A 25,583-nucleotide genomic window follows, 5' to 3' on the forward strand; every position below is an offset into this window, starting at 1 on the left:
AGAACAGTCCTCCATTCTAAGGGCTAACTAAAGTACAGTCCTCCTATTGAATCCAATTACAATTGAAAAACAAAGAACCATAAGGAGGGAAATATGGGATTTGAGATTGCTCATCCACTGTAAACACCCAGACATTGTCAGCAGTCACACAGGCCAACTGGCCACTGTTTTCTCTATCTGCATAGTATTTTTTATTTAAATTTTTTAATGCAAATGGGGTCTTCTTTTCAGTCATTCTTTCCAATGAAGTATCTCTCTCTCTCTCTCTCTCTCTCCACACACACACACACACACACACACACACACACCAATTATTCTGTGATCTGGCAAAATGTAGGATTTTCTCCTTGTTGAGAAAATTATCCACCAAATGTAAGTGACTAAGTCTAAAACAATAGACCTTACTCCATACCTAGTCATTTTCACTGAGTATGCTAGAGAGCATGAAAGATCAGTAGCCTAGCTCCCAAAATCACAGATTTATTTATTTTATTTATTTATTTTTGGACTTATATACCGCCCCATAGTGCTTCAAGCACTCTCCGGGTGGTTTACAATTTAATTATACAGGCTACACCTTGCCCCCCCCCCCCAGCAAGCTGGGTACTCATTTTACCGACCTCGGAAGGATAGAAGGCTGAGTCAACCTTGAGCCGGCTACCTGGGATTTGAACCCCAGGTCATGAGCACAGTTTTAGCTGCAGTACAGCGTTTTAACCACTGCGCCACGAGGCGCAGATGAGGAAATTTACGTTTTTTTTTTTGGTTTGCAATTGCCAGAATGCCCCCAACCAATATATCCAAATAGCACAAACCATGCTGACTGTGGTATAATGGGAGTCATAGTCCAAAAAATATAACTTTCCCCATCCCTTCCCAAAATACAACATTATACAGAGCATAGATTTGTAAATGTTGTCTTTCTATTAATTCTGTTATTACTTAGTCTAAATGTAGTACCTAGTGTTCTTTAGTCATTACCCAGAAATATATCTGTTTACAAGCTGTGTTATTGATTTGACCATGCTGGTTGAAAAATTTCTGTTTCTTGACTGTTTTATGTATATATCTGAATGGTTTTGTGTTTTTTCCTATCTCAGTGTGGTGTGTGAAAAGTGGAGAGGGGGGCTCTACATAATCATGATTTTTTTTTAATGATGCCATTTGAAAACTAAGTCTAATGGCACTGCATTTGCAACACCAATCAGTAGAATATAAGGAATCTTTGGTTATCAAAAGCTGTGTATACAGTTGTCTCTTTTGTGACTTCATGTGTAACTCTTGTACTATTTTGTGTATTTTTTTCTTAAAGCAGCTAAAGTCATATCAATTTACTGTACTTCCATTTTAAAGAAAACAAATGTATTTCCACCCCTATAACTGGAAAGAAAGACTTGGCAAGGCAAGTTCTCTCATTTCAAAAGCTGAGGAGAGGATGAATCAAATTATATGTATATAACCTTATCATCAAGACCTTTTCTCTATATAGTTAGGCTGACACATGGTTGGCAGTAATAAGTGAATTCATCCCTACTTCACCAGTACACCCACAGCTAGAGTGGAAGACAGAAGTTTGAAAGCCAGCTGGCACAAAGCAGCTACACAGAAAGAAAGGCTTTTATTTAAGGAGCCTAATAATGCATGGATTCTTCTGTGTTCATGCAGAGTAGGCGTTTCTCCTGCTAAACTACAGCCCAGAGTTGAATCTGTAGGGCCTTTAGGACGTGGTAAGGTTACCATCCTTGCTTTCGGAGCACTGTAACACAGGTGGTCATTAAATGATTGACTTCCGTTTGCTCTTTGAATATAACCAATCTGACAGCCTTACCTCTGACTTGAAACTTCATTTTTCAGTAGTCCTTTGTGTCATCACCAGCAATGGTTGGCAACATATAAGCAAAATTTAGAAACATTATATTTTTGAGCTGCAGCTTTCAAAACTCCCCATGGAAGAGAGATTCTGACAGTTATAGAAAAAGGAAAGAAAAATAATGTTTCTAAGCTGTGCTTATAACCTACCTAGAGGTTTTGCGCGTTCACTCATAAGTCTGGGCAAGAGTTTGGGATCCTCTCGTGATGGTAAGCAATGGGCACCAAGAGAGATATTGGAGAGAATGTGTGCCTGTTCACCAGAAGCAGACACAACTCCATCCAATTCCCCCACTGTTACACAGAAATATACAAGAGGAGTGTTCCAATCTGTACAAGTCACTGGGCTTTGTAAATAAAAATTGATAATGTGGTTTCCCTCCAAAAGTATTATCCCTCAAACCAGAGCAGAGGAAAAAATTATTTTTGTACTATAACTTCTAGAATTCATCAGTCTCCATAGCCAGTAGCAATGGTGGCTGTGGTATTTTGTGAGGTGCAATCTAAAAGAGCAAATTTTTCCATTTTCATTTAGCATATTGCTATGAAGTTTAAAAAAATTATGTTGGAGATACTATATGCAAATATAATAACTGATTAAAATGTAGAATGAGTTCCACTTTCCCACTATGTACACTGTCATCTTTCTTTCAATCTACTCCTCTCCCACCAGAAATTTCATGTACTAATTCTCATTTTTATTACGCACATGTAATTGATTCATATGCTTCTGTGTCAAGTGATTTAATGGAACCGAGTGTGCCTTTTGATATCTTCAGAAACTTCATAATGTTTCTCCTTTTGGATGAGCTGGCTTTAAAAACCTGTTTCAAAAAAGTTTAAACATATAAATATATAAAGGCACAATTTTTCTTCCACTTTCCAAAATATGATATCTAGGATTTTACTTTCTATGAGCTAGGTTTCAAAATTATCTTTCTAATTTAATTAACTTTGACACCCATGCTGGCATATGGCTTTAAAAGCTGGGACTAAACAGTAACTTTGCATAATTAAGCTCATTGTTTGCTACTTTTGCCAAGATAGATCTATTGACATTAATATGAACACTTTCCATCAAGTTCTAGAGAATTTTAAATAAATGTAAGGTAATATTTATTTGAGCTGGAGCATGCAAGTGTTTCATTATATACGTTGAAGGTTCACATCATTTATGAGAATATGAGATGATTAAAAAAAACTTTGTATCTTTTTAGTGAGTCTTTGTAATGGGAATGTAGGTTGCTGTTCTCTTCGGTGTTAAATGGTAAGTCAAGCTAGGCAGGTCCACTGGATATAATTAATTTGCCTGCCCTTTGCCTGCAGGTGAGCGAGATGGAAGTGAACGGTCAGTTTGAATCAGTCTGCGAATCAGTATTCAGTGAACTGGAGTCTCAAGCAGTGGAGGCTCTGGATTTACCGATGCCGGGCTGCTTCCGCATGAGAAGCCACAGCTACGTGAGAGCAATTGAAAAGGGCTGTTCCCAAGATGATGAATGCTTGTCACTGAGGTCCTCATCTCCACCACGCACAACCACTACTGTGAGAACCATCCAAAGCAGCACTGGTGAGTTATGCCAAAGGTATCAGAAGTGGGCTGGATCCTCCAAGGAATCATTCAGCACCCGTTTCTACATTCGTGGATGAAGGCTTTTTGCGAGGGCCAGCTCTGTCATGAGACAGGGTGATGCAACTGCCTCAGTCCGCAGATTTTGAATATCCTGCAGTGTAACAAATTAATGGTTATTTAATCTGTTATGTTTGTATTTTTACTGAACGGAGTCAGGGAAGTCTGCTTATGGAATTTTGTGCCTTACGTGTTAAAATCATTTAGCTATTTAGGGGAAAGTATGCATGTTAACGTACGAGTGAGTACCATTTATTGCTTCATTTATTGGGCAGCAAAATATCTTATATTTGAACGGTTCTGCCGCCATCCTCCAAACCATACCAAGAGAAAGCAGAGGGGATGATTTGAACTGTCTTGTGTGTTTGTATGAACATTCCAAACAGAAAGGGTCGAAGCTGAGAGTAGAATTAGCCCCAGTAGTTGTGGTACTAACATTGGAAGGAATCTGGTAGAGTTCAGCTATTTCTCAATTCAGATGAGGCTCATGATTGTTGTTGATATACACTGTGGCATTAAGTTCTGATCATGGAGCAAAGAGGTTTTTTCTACAGTAGCAAGAATTCCATGCAAAGGACCTGGCAGTCCTCACCAGTCTTGTCCAGATGTGGCAGGGAAATTTCAGCAGACGAACTATGCAAGAGATGACAATTTTATCATCTGTGATTTTATTCTAATGCATGCAATAGATTCTCGGTGAAAGGGCTTTTCATCATCAAAGTGAAAAACATTCTCTTAAAAATCTATGCTAATGCCTGAACCTTCAAGGAACAGAGTGTCTATGGGGCATACCTTTGTTGCTATTCAAAAGAAATGTGTCATTTGGGGCTGTCACTGTGCAAAATGTTGCTCTGTCTTTCTAGAAGCAATGGAATTATCGGCCTCCTACCATCAAGACATACTTAGACACTGCGAATCGTGCACTTTCCCCAAGGCTATTGTCAGCAGCTTGCCAGAATGTGCAGTCGCTGAAAATGCCCAAACTGAAGTCATTTAGAGCTTTATTGATAAAACGCCTTATATTGAACTTGATCTGGCAGAAATAAGAAGTCAGTGCAGTTGCTGGAAAAATTAGTTGAATGCCTCCAGCTGCCTAGCACCACTTAGCATGGGGAGCTAGATGTGATTACAGAGTGAGCTTCCAGTGCAGCCCTGTGTGGCTTTCTGCAGAACCTAAGGCCAGAACGAGCCAAGAAACAAAACAGCTCCTTTGGAAAGAATGGCCAACAGTCACAAATTGAGTTGCCTTGCCCTAGCTGGCAGCTTCCCCACATATGTACACATTAAAATTATTTTGCCTCATGTTCGCTCATTGCTATGCTCACTGATTCTGCCTTTACCAGAGAGGCTTGCCAGGGAAAGACTAGCAGCTTGAGACTCTGTGGGATTGTTCAGAGAAACTGCTTTACAAGAGTGCAAGCCAAAGTACAAATCCCAGTGGTGCAAATCGCATTACTGCACCAATATGATAGAAAGAGCACAGGCAAGATCAAAGAGGTGTCGTTGATGTGCAATAATAGCATAAAGACCTAGAACTGTAACCTGGGGAGATCTCTGGTGAGGTACTCAGTGGTCTCTAGGCCACTGTCTTTTTCCTGGATGCTGAACACACAGTGAAGTGGATCTGGCTGTATTTACAAATTCTTAGATTTCCCTGTGCAAGTCTAAACTGGGAATATTGATTGTGCAAGAAGACATTGAATTTGTCATGGTAATAATTTAAATTGCATTCTTGCGGGAGAAGGGAATTAGCTCTGTTGGACTGAGGTTCTGACAAAAAAAAATCATAACCACTAAATGTTATTGAACTAAGGGAGAGGGGGAATGCAGGTTGACCACCTGATATGGTTAAACTATTTACATAGAATGTGCCATGTAGTTGGTTTCTGGTTTCTGCTTATATCCTTAAGGGAGAGTATCCTAGTATTTAGACTCCAGGTCACAGCAAACAAGAAGCTAGCTTCCTCATAAAAAGGTGGTGAAACATTTTCCTTCCAGAGACCCAGCACTTGATCAAAGTTGCTGTGTCTGTGCAGTCAACTGGCAAATGAAATTGGTCTTTATTTCCCAGTGGCAAAACAAAAGAAAGCTACTTTGTGGAACTAGAAACCTTTGCAGTTGGGGAACCAACAAAAAAGATATTCTTAAAATATCCCTATTGTGTATTACTGAAAATAATCACTGTATCATGTTTTAAAATTTGTAATGCTGCCCCGAGTAGACCTTTGGTCTAGATGGGTGGGGTATAAATCTAATAAAATAAAATTAAATTAAATACATATTACATCCTTGCTGTAATGACTCTTTTCAGTGTCAGCCTCGGTCCTTAAGTATATTCCACCTGTAACAAGTACATGTAATAGCTGTGCTCAGTATTACCTGGTGAACAATTGAGGTTTAACTAGTGAATCTCAGCTTTGCTGGAAATAGAACCCATATAGCCAATAAACATACCCTAGTGGTGTGAGCACCTACCCATTTGTGTTAGCCTACTCACCTCTAAGTTTGTTTATTTACGTGTGGTATTTTAATAGTGGTTTTCAAGTATTTTCAATAATGTTTCTTAAAACTTCTTCAGCCAGGTTTACAAAATAAAATAAAGAACAATTAAATATAAAATGCAGCTACTTAAAACAGAAGCATAACATCTGTTATAGAATAACAGTGATGTAGTAGTAAACTAAATTTAGAAAATAAAGATCCACAGCTATCCATTTAAAAGGAGACTAGAACATCATGGCCTTGTGGCTTCATTTAGAAGTAGTCAACTTGTCAAGTGACAAACAGAAGTTTCTAAAATATGTAGCCATCAAAGTTAAAGCACACACACACAAAAGTAAGGAATTTTTGTTTGAGTCTGATATAATATAATACTATACTGACAAACGTAATTGGTGATAGGAGTTTAGAAACCCCAAGACGGGGTTTAAAATTTCCAGAAGTGAAAGTTTTTCAGCAACTATCCATCATGAATACAGTACGGTGCAGCTGAATCAAAAATAGAACAACCTTTCCAAGGTCACCTACTCATTAGTAAGAAAGAACACATTTTGAAACCTAGTTTGAAGCAAATATATAATGAACCCAGAGAGCAGATTATATCTTGGACTTACTTGAAAAGACAGGAGGAACTGAACCATGCAAACACTTGTGACAATTTCTCAACTTCCTCTGGGTCTATCTTAAAAGTTTTAGATTTACCTTGCATAAAAGCTTCAACGAACTGTCTTATGTCTTGTTTTTCCTTGGGCATTTTACGTATGTCATATGCTTTTCTGTAACCTGGCTCTGGATTTGGAGTCTAGCAAACAGGTAATATTGCAATATTTATATATATAAATAAAACGGGGTCCTACTGTACAGCTAGTGTTGGCAAATTTCTAGGAGTCAATGCATGGGCTGGACCTCATTGCTGTTATTTTCAGTAAACCACGAGCACAGCTTGAGAAAATTATTTTCTTGACTCAGGTTCCCATATTTCCCTAGCCAGCATGAGCAGGGCTTAGCTGAGGAGGGAGTGAAGCCTCAACGTGGCTTTCAAAAAGCAAAAGCAAATGCAATATAATTTTAGAATGCAGCCAGTCCAAGAAGTGCTTTGCCGTGCCCGGATGCAAAACAGTTGTATAGTCAGTGGTGTGTAATATTTAGAGTCCCGTCAGATTGATTTTGGGAGTACCCAGGAGAGGGTTTGAGTTTTATTGGGGCTTTAGCTGTCATTCTCCTTCTGCGTTGATACCTTCTTCTGTCGCCAAGTAGTTTTGTTCAAGTTTCAGCATCTTTACAGCATAGCACTATTTTGTAGCAGCCCACTAACTGACCTGCGTGTGATATGGGGCTTCTTGGGCTTCCCTGGATATGTCCTGTTAATGTACAAGTACTCCTGCTTCATCTTTGTTTGACAGGTTTTTTTCCCAGCACTGATGCACACCTCTGCTGTTTAAACTCCTGTACACTACAGTATGTCCCTTGTCAAATATATACAGTATGTTGTGCACATTATCCTCCTTGGCTTTTTATTACCAGCACCCTATTCTTTGCTCATCACATCTGGTTCCATGATGGAACACTCATTTGGCATTAGAAAAGGAAACTTTGCATTGTACCTCTGGCCTCAGCACCACCACCACCATTCTCACCACTCTGTTGTAGGCTGCCATGGAACTGATATTGGGCAGTACAGTTAAATGTGGGAGCCCTGAGCTGTGCCTCCATCAATACTGGGCAGAAACAGGATAAGCTTCCTTATAACTGTCTGAAGAATTCTGGCATTTGCAGCGGGAGAAAAAAAATCTTTTCCTGTTTCTGAAATCTGAATGTACATCCGGGAGCCACATGCATAAATCAAGCAACAGGAGGTGTCATGAGTTTCTTTGGGGAAACACTAATATTTCATCATACACATATCTTCCTATCCAGTCCTATGGCTCTTTGGTTTATTCTTTTTCTGTGAACAGAGCGAGCTTGGGTTTCTGATCCTGCTATAGCCCATCCACTCTTTCAGTACTAGAGAACATCTCCAACACAGAAGATGAATTTAGTTTGAGGCACCCACAGTTGTAGATACCAACATTATGAGTTCCGTCTTTTCACTGAACCATCAGGCTGCCTGCAGCATTGCCGCATGCCATTCTTGCTTGCTGTCACATTCATTTGCCTTTGTGGACCCATTCCCTCTGCAGTGTAATAAGTGTGTTTGTTTATGAAATTTGTTCATTGCCTTTCTGCCAAAAAAGGCACTCAATATGGCTAATTCAAATAAAACAGAAAAACAATTAAAGTAAAGCAAATATGAAATTAAAATATAGAATAGATATACAATTAAAACATAAAAACAGATTTAAAACCCCGTGAAAACGCATGAGTAAAAAGAGTAAATGCATCCAACCAATTAAAATCCCTTCTAGAATAGCTCAGCTTAAACTCCAAATACTGAGCTGAATAAAATGGCATTTTTTGGCAGCAGAAGAAACCAGCCTCTTATCTGGATATTCCATTGCTTGGAGTAAGCCACTAAGAAGATCATCTTTCATGCCCCCACCAAATGTGCCTCTGATGGTGGTGTGACCAAAAGAAGGGCTTCTTTAAAAACATCCTCGAACACTTGTATGGAAAGGTGTGAGCCTGCAAACAGCCTGAGCACAAATTGCATGGGCAAAAGAGTACTTTTGTTTTCAGGTGGATGGATACCCAGGAGCCCTCTACATTCCATATGTAGTTGTGGCCATGTTTGCTAGAATCATCAGGTTCCAAGCTGAAGTAATGGCTGAGTGCAGAGATAGCTTTGTGCATCATTCATTGGCCCAGTTTGGATGCCAAAGGGTACATAAAGAGAAAGTCTTGCTATTATCTCTGATCACTGATCAGATATATCAGGAGGGACTTTTCTCCATAGCTGTCTGGGTGTGGTGGGGCGAACTGGGATGGCAGGAGTTGGAAGACACAATCTCCACAAATTGGATAGGGAACTTCCATGGGGCAGGTTAAGTTACCTTTGTGATTGGCCATTCAGGTTAAAGACCAGCTTAATTTGCATTCTAGTTGCTTAGGTGTTATGCTGGGAGGGGGGATTCAGCAGACATACTAACATGTTTTCTTCCAGTTGGTGGGTTAATTATACTGTCTGAAATGATCTTCTATCTGTCTAGCTGGAGAGTTCTATGACTTATTGCCAAGAATTCTTCTCTTCTCTATAAAAAAGACAGAAATTAAGTGTCCCACATATCACTTTAACTTTAACTGTTAGACCATGGTTTCCCCTTAACTCACAGGAATAATCATTTTAAATCTTTTCTTTTACAATTTTCACCAGCTGCTGCTGCCAACCCTCAGTTGCTCCTATGAGTTGGTTATTGCTGGCATTTCTCACTCCCACTACATGGGACTCTCAGGTATTCAACACACTGCACGACTTGGCTTGAACTTAAATAACTTGGCTTAAATAACTTTTATTGCACAAACACTTTCAGTAAAATTCAGTTCAATCCCATCAGACCTTCTCTACCTCCCTCTTGTCTCTCCCTCGCCTCCCTTCTGTCCAGCCAATCCAAATTGCATCCCATCTGGGGCAATTCCATGCCCCACATTCACAATACCTCCCCTCACATACTTAGTACCTTTATCTACTCTTTATCTACTTAGCAAGTCAAATTCCATGTTTGCATAAATCAACACACTTAACATGAACAAGCATTATGTGAGTTGCTTAACATTTTCTTCTCTAAACATAGAACTTATCAAAATGTTTGTAAACATCCTTAGAATATTACCAAAATTTTCCAATACAGGCCCACCCATGGGAAAAAATAGTGGAGTAGAGGTAAATTCTGAACTGTAGTTCCTCATTATAATAGTTCCCATTGCCATGACTCCTACAAATAAGAGTCCAGTGAAGGGTTCCAGAACTAATTTCTCGACATTAACCTGTCTCTGATATATGTTCAATTAACCAGGGACAAGAAGATCCGATACATATATATGTTTATTTTCAGCTGAAAAGAAGCTCCATCCACCTGAACATGTGGAGGAGAGTGCCATGCACTTATTACAGAATATACATTTTATAAATTCAAATGAAAAGAGGGAGGCAAACGGGTGTGGAGAAGGAGGAGACAAAGGAGGGGTTGTAGCCTAGGCCCTAGGCTATTGGCAATAACTTGTCTCCCATCTTAGCTCAAGGTAGCTCTCTTATCAGTAGCCAAGGACAAATTCCCAATTAGACTATTTACTTGCAAGTAAAGGAATGCAGGTGGCAAGCCTCCTTTAACTATTTGTCTACTAAGCAGAAACCCTGATATCATAGGTTTACACATTCATGTAGCAAAGCAAATTACAGAGGCAAGATGGCTGCTGTTAGGCTAAGTTATTCTTTTGTATAAATGTGTTCATTTGCCTCCTTCACCAGAAATCCAAACAATGGGATTGGCCCATGTCAACAAATGAAGAAAATGTGTTTTGTAAAATTAATGGCTCAGTTGTCCATTGAAGCTCCCTCCAATGCTTTGTATTACAACAAGGATAGCTGGCAATAATACACTGGAAAAATTCATTTCTCTCCCTACTGTGAACATTGCAGCTAACCTCAAAGAGAATGGAAGAGTTGCAAAGAATGTTGTATTAGTAGGTGCTTGCACTGCTCAAATCTTGGAAACAACCAGTTACAAAGAAAGTTACCTGCAATTAGTTTTTTCCCCCAGTACCAAAGGAAAAATACAGTAATGATGTTGTGATAGGAAAGCAATAAGAGATAATGTCACTGCTTTAATAATTCAGCTGCAACTTTTCATTTACAGTATTTTTATATGGGTATATGATCTCACTAATTATAGAAAAGGAATATTACATGGTTCAAATGCTGGTTCCTTGTGCTGTGATGTGAATGTTGAGATAATGCTGAGGTGGACAAGAGGACAATGTATACAGACAGGTGGCTTGTAGCATTGCAGTGGATTTTAAAAGTAGCCAAAATGTAATTGTCTGCTAATTAAATGGGAAGGTAATGTGAACAGTTACATCTATAATGGTAACTATTAGTTTTTCAGAGGTACTGGAAATACAACTGTAAATAATTATTTAAAAATGGAATACAACCTCATTTTGCCTTATGCAGTGAGCAAATGTGGCCCTCCAGATGTTTTTTCCTTGAAGCTCCCAGCAAGCTTCAGTGTCATATCTGGGGAGTCAGAGCTTCCCTCCCTCAGCCTAATGGGCCCACAGAATCAACCTGCAAAGTGTGTACAAATGAACACCTCTGGATGATTCTTTTAAAAATATGCACAAAGGATCCTCTGAAATAAAAAAAATATTGATTTGTATATTCAGAGCTATCATTATTTCATTGTCAGTAATTCTCAATTCAAAGGTTTCCACATTACATGTTTATTTACCTGATATAACACATATTATGCATTTCCAGATCTCTTTAAAATGTATTTCTGCAACTGTTCATAACACCAATTGCCCCAGAGAGCTGTTCTGGGCTACTAGTTCATATAGAATTCAGTGGTTCTCAGAGCGAATGTGTTCATTTGTTTTTATTACACCATAAAGGAAAATCACAGATGAAAGCTACTACAACATAAAGCAACTTTTCCTCTCTATCTCAGAAATGATAAGCGTGTTCCCTCTTTTCTACCCTGATTTTGGAATATATTGTATTTGCAATACATTATATTGGCATAATTTGAAGCTGTTTTAGGTCCCTGCAATTAAAAAGACATCATAAGTCTGTTAATGTTTATAATGCAATAAGGAGCTGGCTGAATAGTTCAGTGACTTAGATTTCTGGCTGTAGAGCCAGAGGTTCTGCCACCTGCAAGAAGAGCCAGCCTGTGTGCCCATGGGCAGCTTGCACTGTCCCAGGGTGCTCCCAGGAAGAAGGGAATGGTAAATAATCTCTAAGTATCGTATAGCTAGAAAACTCTGGAAAAGGTTACAATAAGTCAGGATTGACTTGACAGCACGTACAGTAATTACTGTTATTTAATGCAACAATGAAATCCTCTAAAAGAGAAATATAGTTGTATTATTGAAACAAAAGTGTCTCTGTCAAAAACCCACATTGGTTGTTTTGTGTTATGGTGGGGCAAGCCTAACTCAGAGATGAGGCAGTTATAGGAGGTTAAGATTAGGCAACAGCCACTTCTGCCAAAATAATTTCTCCCCCACCTCACCCCCAGGAGAGCCTTGTTCTGCTGGATGAAGACAGGGATAGATAGATAGAGGAGAGGAAAACCAACTTATAGTATATAAGACTCCCTGCCTTTCAGGGACATAGCCATGCTGGTACAAATTTACATTAGGGTGAGATTATATTCTCAGTCCAAATTGGCCATAAAACTCACTGGGTGACCATGAACCAGTCACTTTTCTCAAACTAATCTACCTTGTAAGGTTGTTACAATAAGTGGAGGTCAGGAAGAACCATATGTGTTCTTTGGAGGGAAAGACGTGTATAATAACTGAAAAGAAAGCACATTTTGATTAACAATTATTCAGATCTTATCGAGAGTCTTATCTAACAGATGGAGAATGGAAGGTTCCTCTGGCATATTTAGATCAGCATTGAGATAGGGTAAACAGATGAAGAAGAGGACAAAGTTCCTGCACCTTTAATACTTGCTTGGAAGATGAAATTTCAGCAAGTTCACACAACTATCAAAGGTATTTATTTATTTATTTATTTATTTATTTATTTATTTATTTATTTATTTATTTATTTATTTATTTATTTATTTATTTATTTATTTATTTATTTATACCCCGTCCCTCTAGACCATGTCTACTCAGGGTGGTATAGGAACCCTGTCCTCTTTTGGTCACCTTTCTTTAAGAAGACTGATGTTGAAGAGGCTCTAGGGATAGTCGGAACAGTATGGTACTGTTCAGTGTTTGCATGTTTGGCTCTAACCTCTATCTAGACAGTCAGTGGCCCTCTCAGTTCATAGAATGGTGGAGCTGTGGCTTGTGAAACAGTAGTGCATATGTATAAGGTGGTGTTGGATGCTTTCTAACAGAAGCTTCTTAAAGTTGACATCACTTGTCTAAACAGGAGAACTGTGAGCGTAATCCCCAATAGAATCCCCAACAGGATTCTAACCTTTGTTATCTAGCAGTGAAGTTAAAAAAAAAAAAAGATTTTGTGCTAGACCGGATAATTCAGCAGGAGGACCACTCTGCCGCCCAGAGTAAACCTTTGGTCTAGATGGGTGGGGTATACATCTAATAAATAAATAAATAAATAAATAAATAAATAAATAAATAAATAAATAAATAAATAAATAAATAAATAAATAAATAAATAAATAAATAAATAAATAAATAAATAAATAACCATTCCTTTGTTCAAATGTGTCTGTTGCAGCTTTGTTTAAATCTTAGATTGGGGTCCTCAGTATACTTGAAATCACATCACATCAATAGCAGTAAAAGCCTACATAAATTTAGTGATTGTTACACTAAATTTATGTAGGTTACAGGAAGGGACATGGTGCACAGAGAGTTAAACTGCAGAACCCTCTGTGCTGCAAGGTCAGAAGACCAGCAATCGTAAGATCGAATCCACGCGACGGAGTGATCTCCCATCGCTTGTCCCAGCTCCTGCCACCCTAGCAGATTGAAAGCATGTAAAAATGTGAGTAGATAAATAGGTACCACCTTGGTGGGAAGGTAACAATGTTCTGTGTCTAGTCGCGCTGGCCACATGACCACAGAAACTGTCTTCGGACAAACGCTGGCTCTATGGGTTGGAAACAGGGATGAGCACCGCCCCCTAGAATCGGACACGACTGGACTAAATATCAAGGGGAACCTTTACCTTACTATCCTGAAACCACCCTATACCTCTTGTTGACTTCATGCCGTTTTTCTCCTTTTTACAGGAAAAGTGAAATGTTGGTTCCATTGGCTTTTCTTTTCTCTTCCAAATTATGCTGCATTAGAGAACGTATTGAGTGTCCTTAACTACCAGCTGTAAAGGCTTGGGACATAATTTGCTTGAATCTGGTATTACAAAGGCATTCCCACTTTCCTCCTTAGCAGGCAGCTAAGGTTTTAGAAAGGGAAAAATGTGTCCGGAAACAGAGCCTGTGCAAGCCACCTTTTCATATTTTTCTATGGTAGATATTAGTTGTGACTAATGGAAGCTTAACTCTAAAGCTTTCAAATTTTTTCTTGAGATTTGCTTTACTGTATTTTTGTGCCACTATTAAAATCTCTTGTGTTTTCCAAATAGCAAGTTGCTGTTAATACATGTGAATTACACACATTAATGCACAAGCATGTAGATGTGAATACCATGCCTCACATGGTATCATTCTGTACTTCTTCTCATTGGTTGAAGCAAACTATTGTATGAATAACTTATAGTACCTTTCAATTTTGGAATATGCTTCCACAGAGCTACTGGTTCAGGAGCGTTCTCTTCTGACCGCATCCTTTGCATGCAAAATGACGGGTGTTTTCTTGTCATATAAGGAGGCTCTGCAGTATAAGATATGTGCTGTGCATTGTTGGTAGTACAGGTGCAGTAGACAGCAAGTCTACAATGTAGGATAATTACAGCAATAGCTATGGTGAGATGATATATTATGAGGTTACTGGAGATTATACTTTAGAATTATCATTGTCCATGGCCATTTATTCAAGCCTGCACTGGATGAGGTTACACTCCCTTTGAAAACACAGGTGTTTAGTTTGGGTGTACTCTTGGTTTCAAATCTGAGCCTAAATGCCAAAGTTTTGGCAGTGGTTAGGAGTCCCTTTGCACAGTTAAAACTAGTACTCCAGCTGCACCCATTCCTGGAGAGATCTGATCTGGTAACAGTGGTAAAGGTAAAGGTTTCCTCTGACATTTAGTCCAGTCGTGTCCAACTCTAGGGCATGGTGCTCATCCCCATCTCCAAGCCATAAAGCCAGCGTTTGTCCGTAGACAGTTTCTGTGGTCACGTGGCCAGGGCAACTAGACATGGAACATGGAACCTTCCCACCATGGTGGTACCTATTTATCTACTCGCATTTACATGCTTTCGAACTGCTAGGTTGGCAGGAGCTGGGACAAGTGACTGGAGCTCACTCCAATGCATGAATTTGATCTTATGACTGTTGGTCTTCTGACCTTGCAGCACAGAGGCTTCTGCGGTTTAACCCACAGCGCCACTACATCTTATTGTGTGGCTGGATTACTGTGACATGATCTACATTGGGCATCCTTTGGAAAGAGCTCGGAAATTTTAGTGAGTCCAAAATACTGCAGCCAGATAGTTAATTAGGGCTGGTTACAAAGATTACTTAACCCCTCTGTTACAGCAGCTACACTGGCTGCCGATCCATTTTCGAGCATAATTCAAAGAACTTGTTGTCACCTATGAAGCCCCAAACAGCTTGGGTCCAAGCTATCTCGAAGACTATATCTCCTCTATGAGCTTGCCTGGCTTTTAAGATCATCATGGGAGGTCTTTTTCTCCATCCCACGGCCTTCACAGGTGCACTTGGTGGAGCCACAGGAAAGGGCCTTCTCTGTCACTGCTCCCAGACTGTGTAACCTCCCTGCCACAGGAGGCCAGGTTGGCCCCATCATTGCTGTCCTTCTGCAAGCAGACAAAGACCTTTGTCTTCTGGCAGGCTTTTCCTTAGTGACTGGCTGTCTAGGAGAGGTTTTTAAATGAGATAGATTGTATTTTGTTGCTTCTAAACCTGTTTTACTAATGCTTTACCTAACATTCTTAATCTAATGTTATTAATTAATTTAATATTGGGATAATTCATTTTTTCTGCTTTTAATATTGCATTTTAATGATGTAACCTGCCTTGGACCTTTTCTTTGGAGAAAGGTAGAATTTAAAAAAAAAAAAAATATATCATTAATTCATTAATCATCAGCGCACTGCGGTCTACTCTAGCTGGTAAGTGTCAGATGGGGGGGATCCATTAGTCACAACTAATATTTATTGCAGAAAAAATATCAGAAGGAGGCTTGCACAGGCTCTGTTTCCCGACATGTGCTTTCCCCATTCTAAAACCACCTACAGGTAAGGAGGAAAGCAGAATGCCTTGGTAACACCAGGTTCAAACAAATTATGTCCCATAACTCACAAAAATAGACCTGCTTTATTCCAAGCCCAATATAACCTCTGTTATACCAAAAAAGGTGTAATTTAGAGCTCAGCAGGGAGAGATTGTTCCCTCAGCATCTCTGGTAAGCCTCCAAGTGAATCTCAACTGCCTTTCCTCACTTGCCTTTCCCTCCACATGTCTTCTGCTCCCACCTCACTTTTCTTGCTGATCTGACATTGTAGAAGCAGAGCTCAGAATTTTATTTTAAAGAACAACTTGTTCTGTTATTCACTGAGGACCAGTCATCATTATCTTTTCCCTCTTGTACCTTCTGTTTGTGGGCACACTAGAACATTACTTTTCTGATGCAAAACCTTTGGTATAAACTTCCTGTCTGTGAAAAGAGTTGGATTGACTTGTGTGTGCTTAAAAGAAAAATGCTTTCTTATGCTGTTCTTCTCAAACTTGGAGAACTGCCACCTCAAAAATGATTTGAATTTATATCAGCTCCTGTCAGGATAATTAGAAAGATAGCCATAGTTATCTCAAAACCAAATTGGATTTTATCCTGATGTGATGCCAAAGAACTGAGGAAATCTTGTCATTTTAAAAATTCTATTCCAAGCTTTAGGTGTTTTGCTATCTGATTTAATTAATAGCCACTTCATGGAGGCTTACATAGAAGGAAATAATTAATATTCACATTCTAAAATATTTATATACCATATATGAGATATTTCATTAATGTTTGCTTTCATAGTACTGCTATATGCAGTGTGACTTCTGAATAACCCGTTTTAATCAAGCTTATACCAAACAGTTTTATAATACTTCAGTAGAAACATTAGAACTGGTCTTACTCCAAGGTTTTAAAAGTATTTCATACTGTTTTTAATCTATTAGGGGCCTTTTACCTCAGGTCACTACTCTAGAGGAATATATTCACAGAAATTATCCCCAACCTTTAAAAAAAAAAAAAAACTTGAAGTATCTGGTAACTGAATCTTTTTCAACATAAGGTTGCCAGTTTATATGCATTAAAGGGGAAAACTAGGACAAATCACTTGCGGTAACAACACACTGCCTAATTTCAGAGTATTGAATTGTAGACTATATAGCTTCTTATCCTTCTATAATTTATGATTATAATTTCAGTTTGATTTCAAATGTGCAAAAAAATAATGAAACTACTGAGGAAATAGTATTAAAGCATCTTTCCATGAAATCTTCACTATTAAATTTTGATTGTAGACAAGAGAGAACTCGGATATTTTTCATTTTTAAAAATTTATCTTCGAGATTATTCCTTGCAAGCTTTATATTTCTTCTTTTAGGTGATTTACACAGACTTCAGTTGCAAAATCACAAATAATTCCTATTGAGTTCATCCAGAAAGGGTCAATTATCATTGGCAATGCAATCTTCCCTCCCTTTATCTAGTTGTATTCTGCATCCCATAAAGCTTTGCCGCCAATAATCTGACTGGCACCTATTCAAAATCTGATTGACTTTACCCTGAAATGAGTTCCTAAGCGAGATGCTACAAAAATGTAGAGTAATTAAAAGTTGCTAGATTAGAAAATGTTGAAGTAGAGATAGTCATCTGGTATCAGGATAATCTAGCCTAAGTTCATATCTCAGCCTGTCAGATGGAAAATGGAGCAATTTCGTAATTGCAGGAAGACCTGCTAAAGTGGATTTGTCACATCACTTTTGAATGCCCAGCGGCAACCCCCCTCCACAAGCCAACTCAGTATTCTTGTCAACTGTGTATTAAAGCCAAAACGCAGGATTAGCATGCACCACTTTTGAAAAAAATAGTTGTCTAGCTTGGGGAAAAAATAGAATAGTTTATTTTAATAATCATGAGGGCAGTGAACCCCATTTAGTCATTTTGGATGCAAATGTGAATGTTTCCACATGTCCAAAAAGGCCACAACAGCTCCCAAGAACCGAAGTACCCCTATAGCATGTCTGCATGCAAATACTGTACATACATGCACATATGAGTAGATGAATTAACTTTGTAATACAATGGTGGATGTTTGGCCCTTTGAACATTTTTGGTATCCTTTCCCACAGTCTTTTACCATTGGCCATGCTGGGTGGGGCTACTGTGCTTTGGAATGTGGCAACACAAGCAGTTTTCCAAATCATTCCACCCATGATGTCCCCAGGCTGAGGACAAACCTCTCAGAGTCAGGCATTTTAGAAAGAAGCAGCGGTTAACACTCACTACTAGGCCTGGCATATTTCCCCTCCAGTTCTCTTCCAAATTTTCCCTAAAGAATTATTCTGAGGGGAACTGAAAATGCTGCATTGTTTACTGCGATCCTTCCTTACAATGCTGGAGACTTCTCAGGGAAATGTAGGCTGAGTTCTGGCACGTTGTACTATATTAATACTGTACAGTATATTAATTTCTAGTGGTTTCTAGAATAGGATAGTCTCTTAGTTTCCAGGAGCTGATGACTAGCACACAGGTATCTTCTATTAATAAATTCTTTTCCTCTTCAAGGAACACAATCTCATCTAGCACCAAACCTCTCCATGTATGTTTTCAGAAGTGCCCCTGGCTAGGGCTGCTACAGTCCTAGACAGGGGGTGAGCAAAAAGGGACAACAAAAGCATGCAATTATAGGGGTGGGGTGGCATTTCTCCTCAAACCTTTAAGTGGTGACAGACTTGGGTCACTCTTGAGAGCTATTAAATAGACTCATGTTGCATTTCAAGCAAGCTAGTAGAAATGCACTGTTTCCTTTAGAAATAAGGGTCTTTGTATGGTGTTCAGCAGGGTGGAGCAGAGGAAGCTTTGGAATAAAATATGTCTTTACTGTAAAATAATGTTTTGACAGTCTTTGGACTGATGAAAAGGCCTTTTTGTGCGAAAATTTGGAGACATCAAAGCTGAACTGAAAGGAACAAGCCTCTTCTGCTGCTATAAATGGATTTGACACTGAAGTTAAAAGACTTGTGATTATCCTTTTGAAGTGAATGCTATTACTATTACTATGAAGTGAATTGTTTTGAAAAAGGAGCTGCTAAGTAGGTCTGCAAAGTCAAAACAAAATTAGCCAAGCACTAGTGCTGGTAACAATATTGGAAAGATAGCACTGATTGCATCCGTAATAATATTCTCATTTTCTCAAAGGGAGCACAAATTTGATCAGGTGCATCTGTTCCATGACCCACTTTTTCCTACTTCTGTCCTGTTTTTCTGTACGGAGAAGGCTGGAGCGTTAAGCAGAGGGAAGTCATGAAGTAGTAGCAGCAGCAGCGGGCCTAACCATTCTTTACCAGCCCTCTGACCATTCCCCTCTTGTGGAGGACAGCCTCTCCTTCACTACCTGAACCTGCCTGCTGGCCTCAGGCATTATGAAACATGCTGTACGATTACCACTGTGGGTTTGTGGTTTGGGTTCAGAGTGTAGGGCAAGAGCGCAGAAGGTCTAGATTCAAATCCCTGCTCAACCATGAAACTCTTTGGGTGAACTTGGATCAGTCACACTTTCAGTCTGACCTACTTGAAAGGGTGGTTATGAGGGTGGGGTGAATGTAACAGAGAAATCTATTATCTGGTTCAAGCAGGCAGGTATGTTTTAGCAACCTGTCTAACAACATACTCAAGAATATGAAGAAGGCAGGGAAAGTATAACACTTTTATCACCAACAGTTCAACAAAGTAGGCATGGTAATGTGCTCTCACTGATTGTCACAATGAGATTTGTACCCTATTCTAGTGTCATCATGGTTGCCTCTAGCTGCCTGGTAAACCAGGACATTATTGGTTAGCATGGTACTTTCATATTCCCAAATGCTGCAGGAGTTATCTATGCAAGAATTCTGGAGGCCTTAGCAAAAAAAAATTAAGGTCCTCTCTCAGGTGTTTTGAATTGTTTGCAGCTGAGGAATAAAGCCTCTGTAGGATAGGATGAATTTTCATGAAGATGGAAGTGGTTGGGCAGGGCTAAGTTCTGTGGGAGCTGCAAGGCATTAGGGGTCTGGTTATCTCCCTTTTTATTACCATCCATAGGAAATCACCAGACTCCTGATGCCCTGCAGTTCTCATAGAGCTTAGCCTCACCCTCCCACTTCCCCTGACTTCATAAAGATTCATCATATCTGACAGAGCCTTTATTACTCAGCTGTAACAGACTCAAGACACATGAGAGCCTTTTTTTTTCTTTTAAACTAAATCCCCCAGAATTCTGCCTGAAGGAATTATTGCAGACATATGAAAGTCCCTGATAATGGTATGTGACTTTGCTGGATGATAAAATTGGCAGCAATTATGTTTGGACAGTTAGTACATGAACATAATCTGTAATTTATTTTGTAGGCCCAGCACAAGCTGGACTGGCCTCCTAGTAAGAAAATTGGGTTTTATTTATTTATTTATTTTATTAGATTTATACCCTGCCCATCTAGACCAAAGGGTTCCATAGAGATGGTAGCAATAGAGAGAAAGAGAGAGCTCATCCAGCCAATGTTGGCAGTACACTATATGCTGAAGTGAAGAGATCTGTTTCCCTGTGTTGTCCACCCAGATCTTAGTGACACATGCCAGGTTGCCCCCTTCATCTCTAATAATTTCATAACAGGAGCTGACTTATTGTGGACTGACCTAGCATTTGCAAATCGTACCAAGGTGGAAGACAGGTTGACTGAAGAGCACAAATTCAGGATCAGATATGTGTTTCTACTTGTTTTGAGTTTCCATCTGTCTGAACATTTTACAATACAGCAGCCAGTGAATGAATTCATCTGGATTGGCTGGGCTAGTTTGATTCCTGTTAAGTCCCTTTCTATGTATTATTCCCAACAAAATCCTGAACTTATCTTTACAATTTTGAGTGCTAATTTATCAGTTGAAGAACAAGGTGCATACCTGCCCTGTTCTTCATTAGAGGTGCATTAGGCCTGATGTCCTTTTATCATTCATTCTCATAGTCCTATACAAAAAAAGCTTGTGTTGTTGAAGTTTAAAAACCAGCTTGTTCAGCTAATTTTTCATATGCAGCTTTGTATTGTTCAGGTGCCGGGCTTATGGACCGAAGGATCTGGAGCATGGTTTATATTAACTAGGCAAAGGGAGAAGGAATGTTCTTTGATTATACCATACGCCAGTTTGTAGGCAACTTCTGTTGAATAAGATGTCTTCTGTAAATAACTTACTCATTAAGTGACCACTACCAAAATCTCCAATTGTCATTTTTATTACATATTAATCCAGGGAAGATTCTCTTAATCTGTATAGTCATAACAGTTCTTTGAGGTCAGTTAGGCTGTGTGAGGGAGTCTGTGATGATTTGCATGTAGATTATTCAGAAGTGAAAGAGAATATGGCCCCTGAATATTTTGTAATTGTACCAAATAGGGAGTTTCAGCAGGTTTCACCTTATTCTACACAACTTATTTAAAGAAACAGAAGACCTGTCTTCTTTACTTAACCATTCTTATTGCAGTACCTGAAATTAAAATTGTTTGTATAAAGTAATTTGTTGCAACACTGGGCCTTGTACTGATCTCTAATTTGAAGCAATTTTCAGGTGATTTGCTAGATCACAATAAATTAGAATGGAGGAATTAAGTATTAACACTCACACAATAAAATGTTATGAATGTTGAGGAACGTGTGTTCTTCTTACCTTTCTCATTGGCACTTTTTTCCAGTTTAGACATTAAAAGGTTTGATTTACCGTATTAGGGGAAATAAGGGGTACATTAAGCCTGATGTCCTTTTATTCTATTTTTGGTTGTGTTTATATAATTTAGATTCATGTTATGTAAACTGCCTCAACTAGTGATGTCCCCAAGTCAGGCAGTATATAAGCTAGCTGTCTGTCTGTCTGTCTGTCTGTCTGTCTGTCTGTCTGTCTGTCTGTCTGTCTGTCTGTATGTATGTATGTATGTATGTATGTATGTATGTATGTATGTATGTATGTATGTATGTATGTATGTATGTATGTAGTGGGATACAGTCCAAGAAAGCTCCTGCCAGCTTAAACTTGGTAGTCTTTAAGGTGCAACACAGCTCTCTCTTGGGTTTTTTTGAGTGGGTGGCGTGGGGTTTTTTTTTTGTTTTTGTTTTTGCAACAGGCTGACTTGACTCCCCAGTGGTAACTGTTAAAATTGGAAGCTTAATGCAGTTATTAATTGGGTGTCTCTGTGTGTGGCCTTTTAAATTCCACATTTTCCATGGAATAGGAAGCCAGTGTAATTTTATATTGGTACATAGTTTTCTACCAGCATGACATATTTCATTGTGCTGCAGCAGCCTCCAAATATTGTATTAACAGCTAGCAAAGTATTCTGTTCAATTTTGCAATCTGCAATTTCAAATGTTTTAAAGACCTGTGCCCCATACAATAGATGGTAGAAAGCATGAGGAATAAAATGGTTAGTTCTTCTAAATATTCTTTCTACGCACATATGCTGACTTTAAGTCCATGATCTTTGTTTTCTGTTGTTGCCTCTTGTTCTAGACATTGCATGCAGGGCCTAACCAAATGTAAACATTTCACTTAAACCTTAGGAAGGACCTACTGACAATAAGAAGTATTCAGCTGTAGAAAGGACTCAGAAAGGGGTGGACTTTCCTTCATTGGACAATTTTAAACAGATGGTTGATGGCAGCCTGTCAGCGATGCTTTAGCTGTGGATTGCCTACTGAATGATTTCATCCTTCTGTGATATAGTTAGTGAGGTGTGTATGACATTCAAATACCAGGAATGACTAGAAGTTATGCCATATTGCCTGGCTTGTATTATCCCTTACAACAGTGGTCCCCAACTTTGGGCCTCCAGATGTTCTTGGACCTCAATTCCCAGAAATCCTGGACAGCAGAAGTAGTGGTGAAGGCTTCTGGGAGTTGTAGTCCAAGAACATCTGGACGCCCAAGGTTGGGGACCACTGCCTTACAGTACAATAACTACCCTATTTACTGGCGTATAAGACTACTTTTTTGCCCTGAAAAACATGCTTCCAAGTGGGGGGGGCGTCTTATACGCCAGGTGCACTTCAGTTGGGATAGACATAGCTATATATATATACATATATATACACAAACTCTATATTTTGAGTGGAAATGTTGCGGTCGTCTTATACGCCCAGTCGTCTTATACGCCGGCAAATACGGTATATCCAGGTAGAATGTGACGTAAAATCTCTCATTTGCGATTTTAAGATGATTATAACTGATATATTGAACTTTAGATCCTTAACACAGCATATCTCCTCTTCTCAGTTATGTACAAAACACAACACCGGGTTAGGAGAGATTTGGAGAAACTCCTAAACAAAAAATATAGTAATATTTCATCCTGTCTTTTCAAAGGCCAAAAGCAACAGCCCTCCTATACATTGAAGAGAAAACATTTAACAGAAAGATCATTGCTTTTATATAAACAGGCTTTTGTTTCTTGCTAGTATGGAAGTTGCTTTTCTTGACAGAGGTGTCTTTTTGCATACCAGTAGTCTGATGCAGTGTTTCAGGTGGGCATGTAGGGTCTTAAAATAGGGTAGATTGCCAATAACATTGCCTAGGATCTGTTTGTGACTTACCTTTACACAGAGATAGGATATGCACAGACATGCAGGATGTTTATTATTTAAAATATTTATATGCCTCCCAAAGGAACAAGGCATGTGGTTCAATGGAATCATAATATAATAATCGTGTACCATCAGATTAATTTTGACTTATGACAACACTTTTCAGAGTTTCAGAACTCCCCATCTCTGGCTTTAGCCAGCCAGCGAAGGAATCATACTCATTCAAAATACAGTATATTAGTACTTGCTCTGCTATTGAACTGGGTAAAGGATAGTCTCAGGATCGGAATGGGCTTTATATAAGGACTGGAAAAAAAAGCAACTATGCATCCATAAAGTATAAAAGCCCTACCACTTTTTTAAAATGGTAACCAAAAAAAGGAGGGACAAGCTATGACTGATGGTATGGCATGGGATGGTATTCCATTATCACTGCAGATGACAACAGCAGTCACGAAATTAAAAGGCGTCTGCTTCTTGGGAGGAAAGCGATGACAAACCTAGACAGCATCTTAAAAAGCAGAGACATCACCTTGCTGACAAAGGTTCCACATAGTCAAAGCTATGTTTTATTCCAGTAGCGATATATGGAAGTGAGAGCTGTATCATAAAGAAGGCTGACCACCAAAGAATTGATACTTTTGAATTGTGGTTCTGGAGGAGACTCTTGAAAGTCCCCTGGACTGCAAAGAGATCAAACCTATCCATTCTGAAGGAAATCAACCCCAAGTGCTCACTGGAAGAATCCTGAAGCTGAGGCTCCAATACTCTGGCCATCTCATGAGAAGAGAAAGCTCCCTGGAAAAGACCCTGATGTTGGGAAAGTGTGAAGGCAAGAGGAGAAGGGGACAGAGGACGAGATGGTTGGACGGTGTCATCGAAGCTACCAACATGAATTTGACCCAACTCCAGGAAGCAGTGGAAGACAGGAAGGCCTGGTGTGCTCTGGTCCATGGGGTCATGAAGAGTTGGACATGATGCAACGACTAAACAACAATGGCATGGGAAACAAGTTCTGCTTTCAGAACTGGAAAAGATATGATGCTGAAAGCAGCTGGCAAGGTTGTAAATAATGGTTAAAGAAATAAGGTGGTAGGTAGACTTTGAGCTACTCACCTCCCTCTATTACTGTCTCTACACAAGAACTGAAGGTTGTTCATGATTTTGTGTACCTTGGCTCAATGATCTCTGACACTCTCTCCCTAGATGTCAAGCTGGATAAACACATTGGCAAAGCAGCTGCCATGTTTTCTAGACTCACAAAGAGAGTATAGCTCAATAAGCTGACAACATATACCAAGATCCAGGACTGTACAGCCTGTGTCCTGATCACACTCCTGTACTGCAGTGAATACTGGACCCTTTGTGCATGGCAGGAGAGGAAGCTGAACACCTTCCATATGCATTGTCTCCGACGCAGTTTTGGTATGACCTGGCAGGACAAAGTTCCAAATAGAGTAGTCCTAGAATGAGCTGGAATTGTTAGCATGTATACATTACTGAAACAGTGACGTCTGTGTTGGCTTGGCCATGTGAGAGTGGCTGATGGTGGGATTCCAAAAGATCTCCTGTATGGAGAATTAGTGCAGGGAAATTGCCCCAGAGGGAGACAATAGCTGAGATACAAGGATATCTGCAAGCGGGATCTGAAGGCCTTAGGAATGCACCTCAAAAGATGGGAAACCCTGACATCTGAACATTCAGCCTGGAGTCAGGCAGTGCATGATGGCCTCTCCCATTTTGAAGAGACCCTTGTCCAGCAGGCCGAGGCAAAGAGGAAGTCCTGAAACCAGCCAAATCAGGGAGCTGGACAGGGGACAGATTGGATTTGTCTTCATTGTGGAAGGGATTGTCACTCTCGAACTGGCCTTCTGAGCCACACTAAACGCTGTTCCAAGACCTCTATTCAGAGCCATTACCATAGTCTCTCGAGACTGAAGGATGGCTGCAGACAGACTTTGAGCCCAAGGTGAGGCAGCGACT

At 39.4% G+C, this 25,583-nt stretch overlaps 1 protein-coding gene across 8 annotated transcripts in view; it reads left to right on the forward strand.

The window, feature by feature from the left end:
• The window catches only part of DLGAP1 (DLG associated protein 1), a 435,006-nt gene that overhangs the window by 350,315 nt on the left and 59,108 nt on the right, over positions 1–25,583 (forward strand). For all 8 annotated transcript variants that reach the window (XM_020794518.3, XM_078391586.1, XM_072998818.2 and 5 more), the window contains one exon: positions 3,196–3,436. In XM_020794518.3, coding sequence (XP_020650177.1) covers positions 3,196–3,436 — 241 coding nt within the window. The remainder of the gene's footprint in view (positions 1–3,195; positions 3,437–25,583) is intronic.

This window comes from Pogona vitticeps, chromosome 4 (genome assembly GCF_051106095.1).
Source record: "Pogona vitticeps strain Pit_001003342236 chromosome 4, PviZW2.1, whole genome shotgun sequence".
Lineage (NCBI taxonomy): Eukaryota > Metazoa > Chordata > Lepidosauria > Squamata > Agamidae > Pogona > Pogona vitticeps.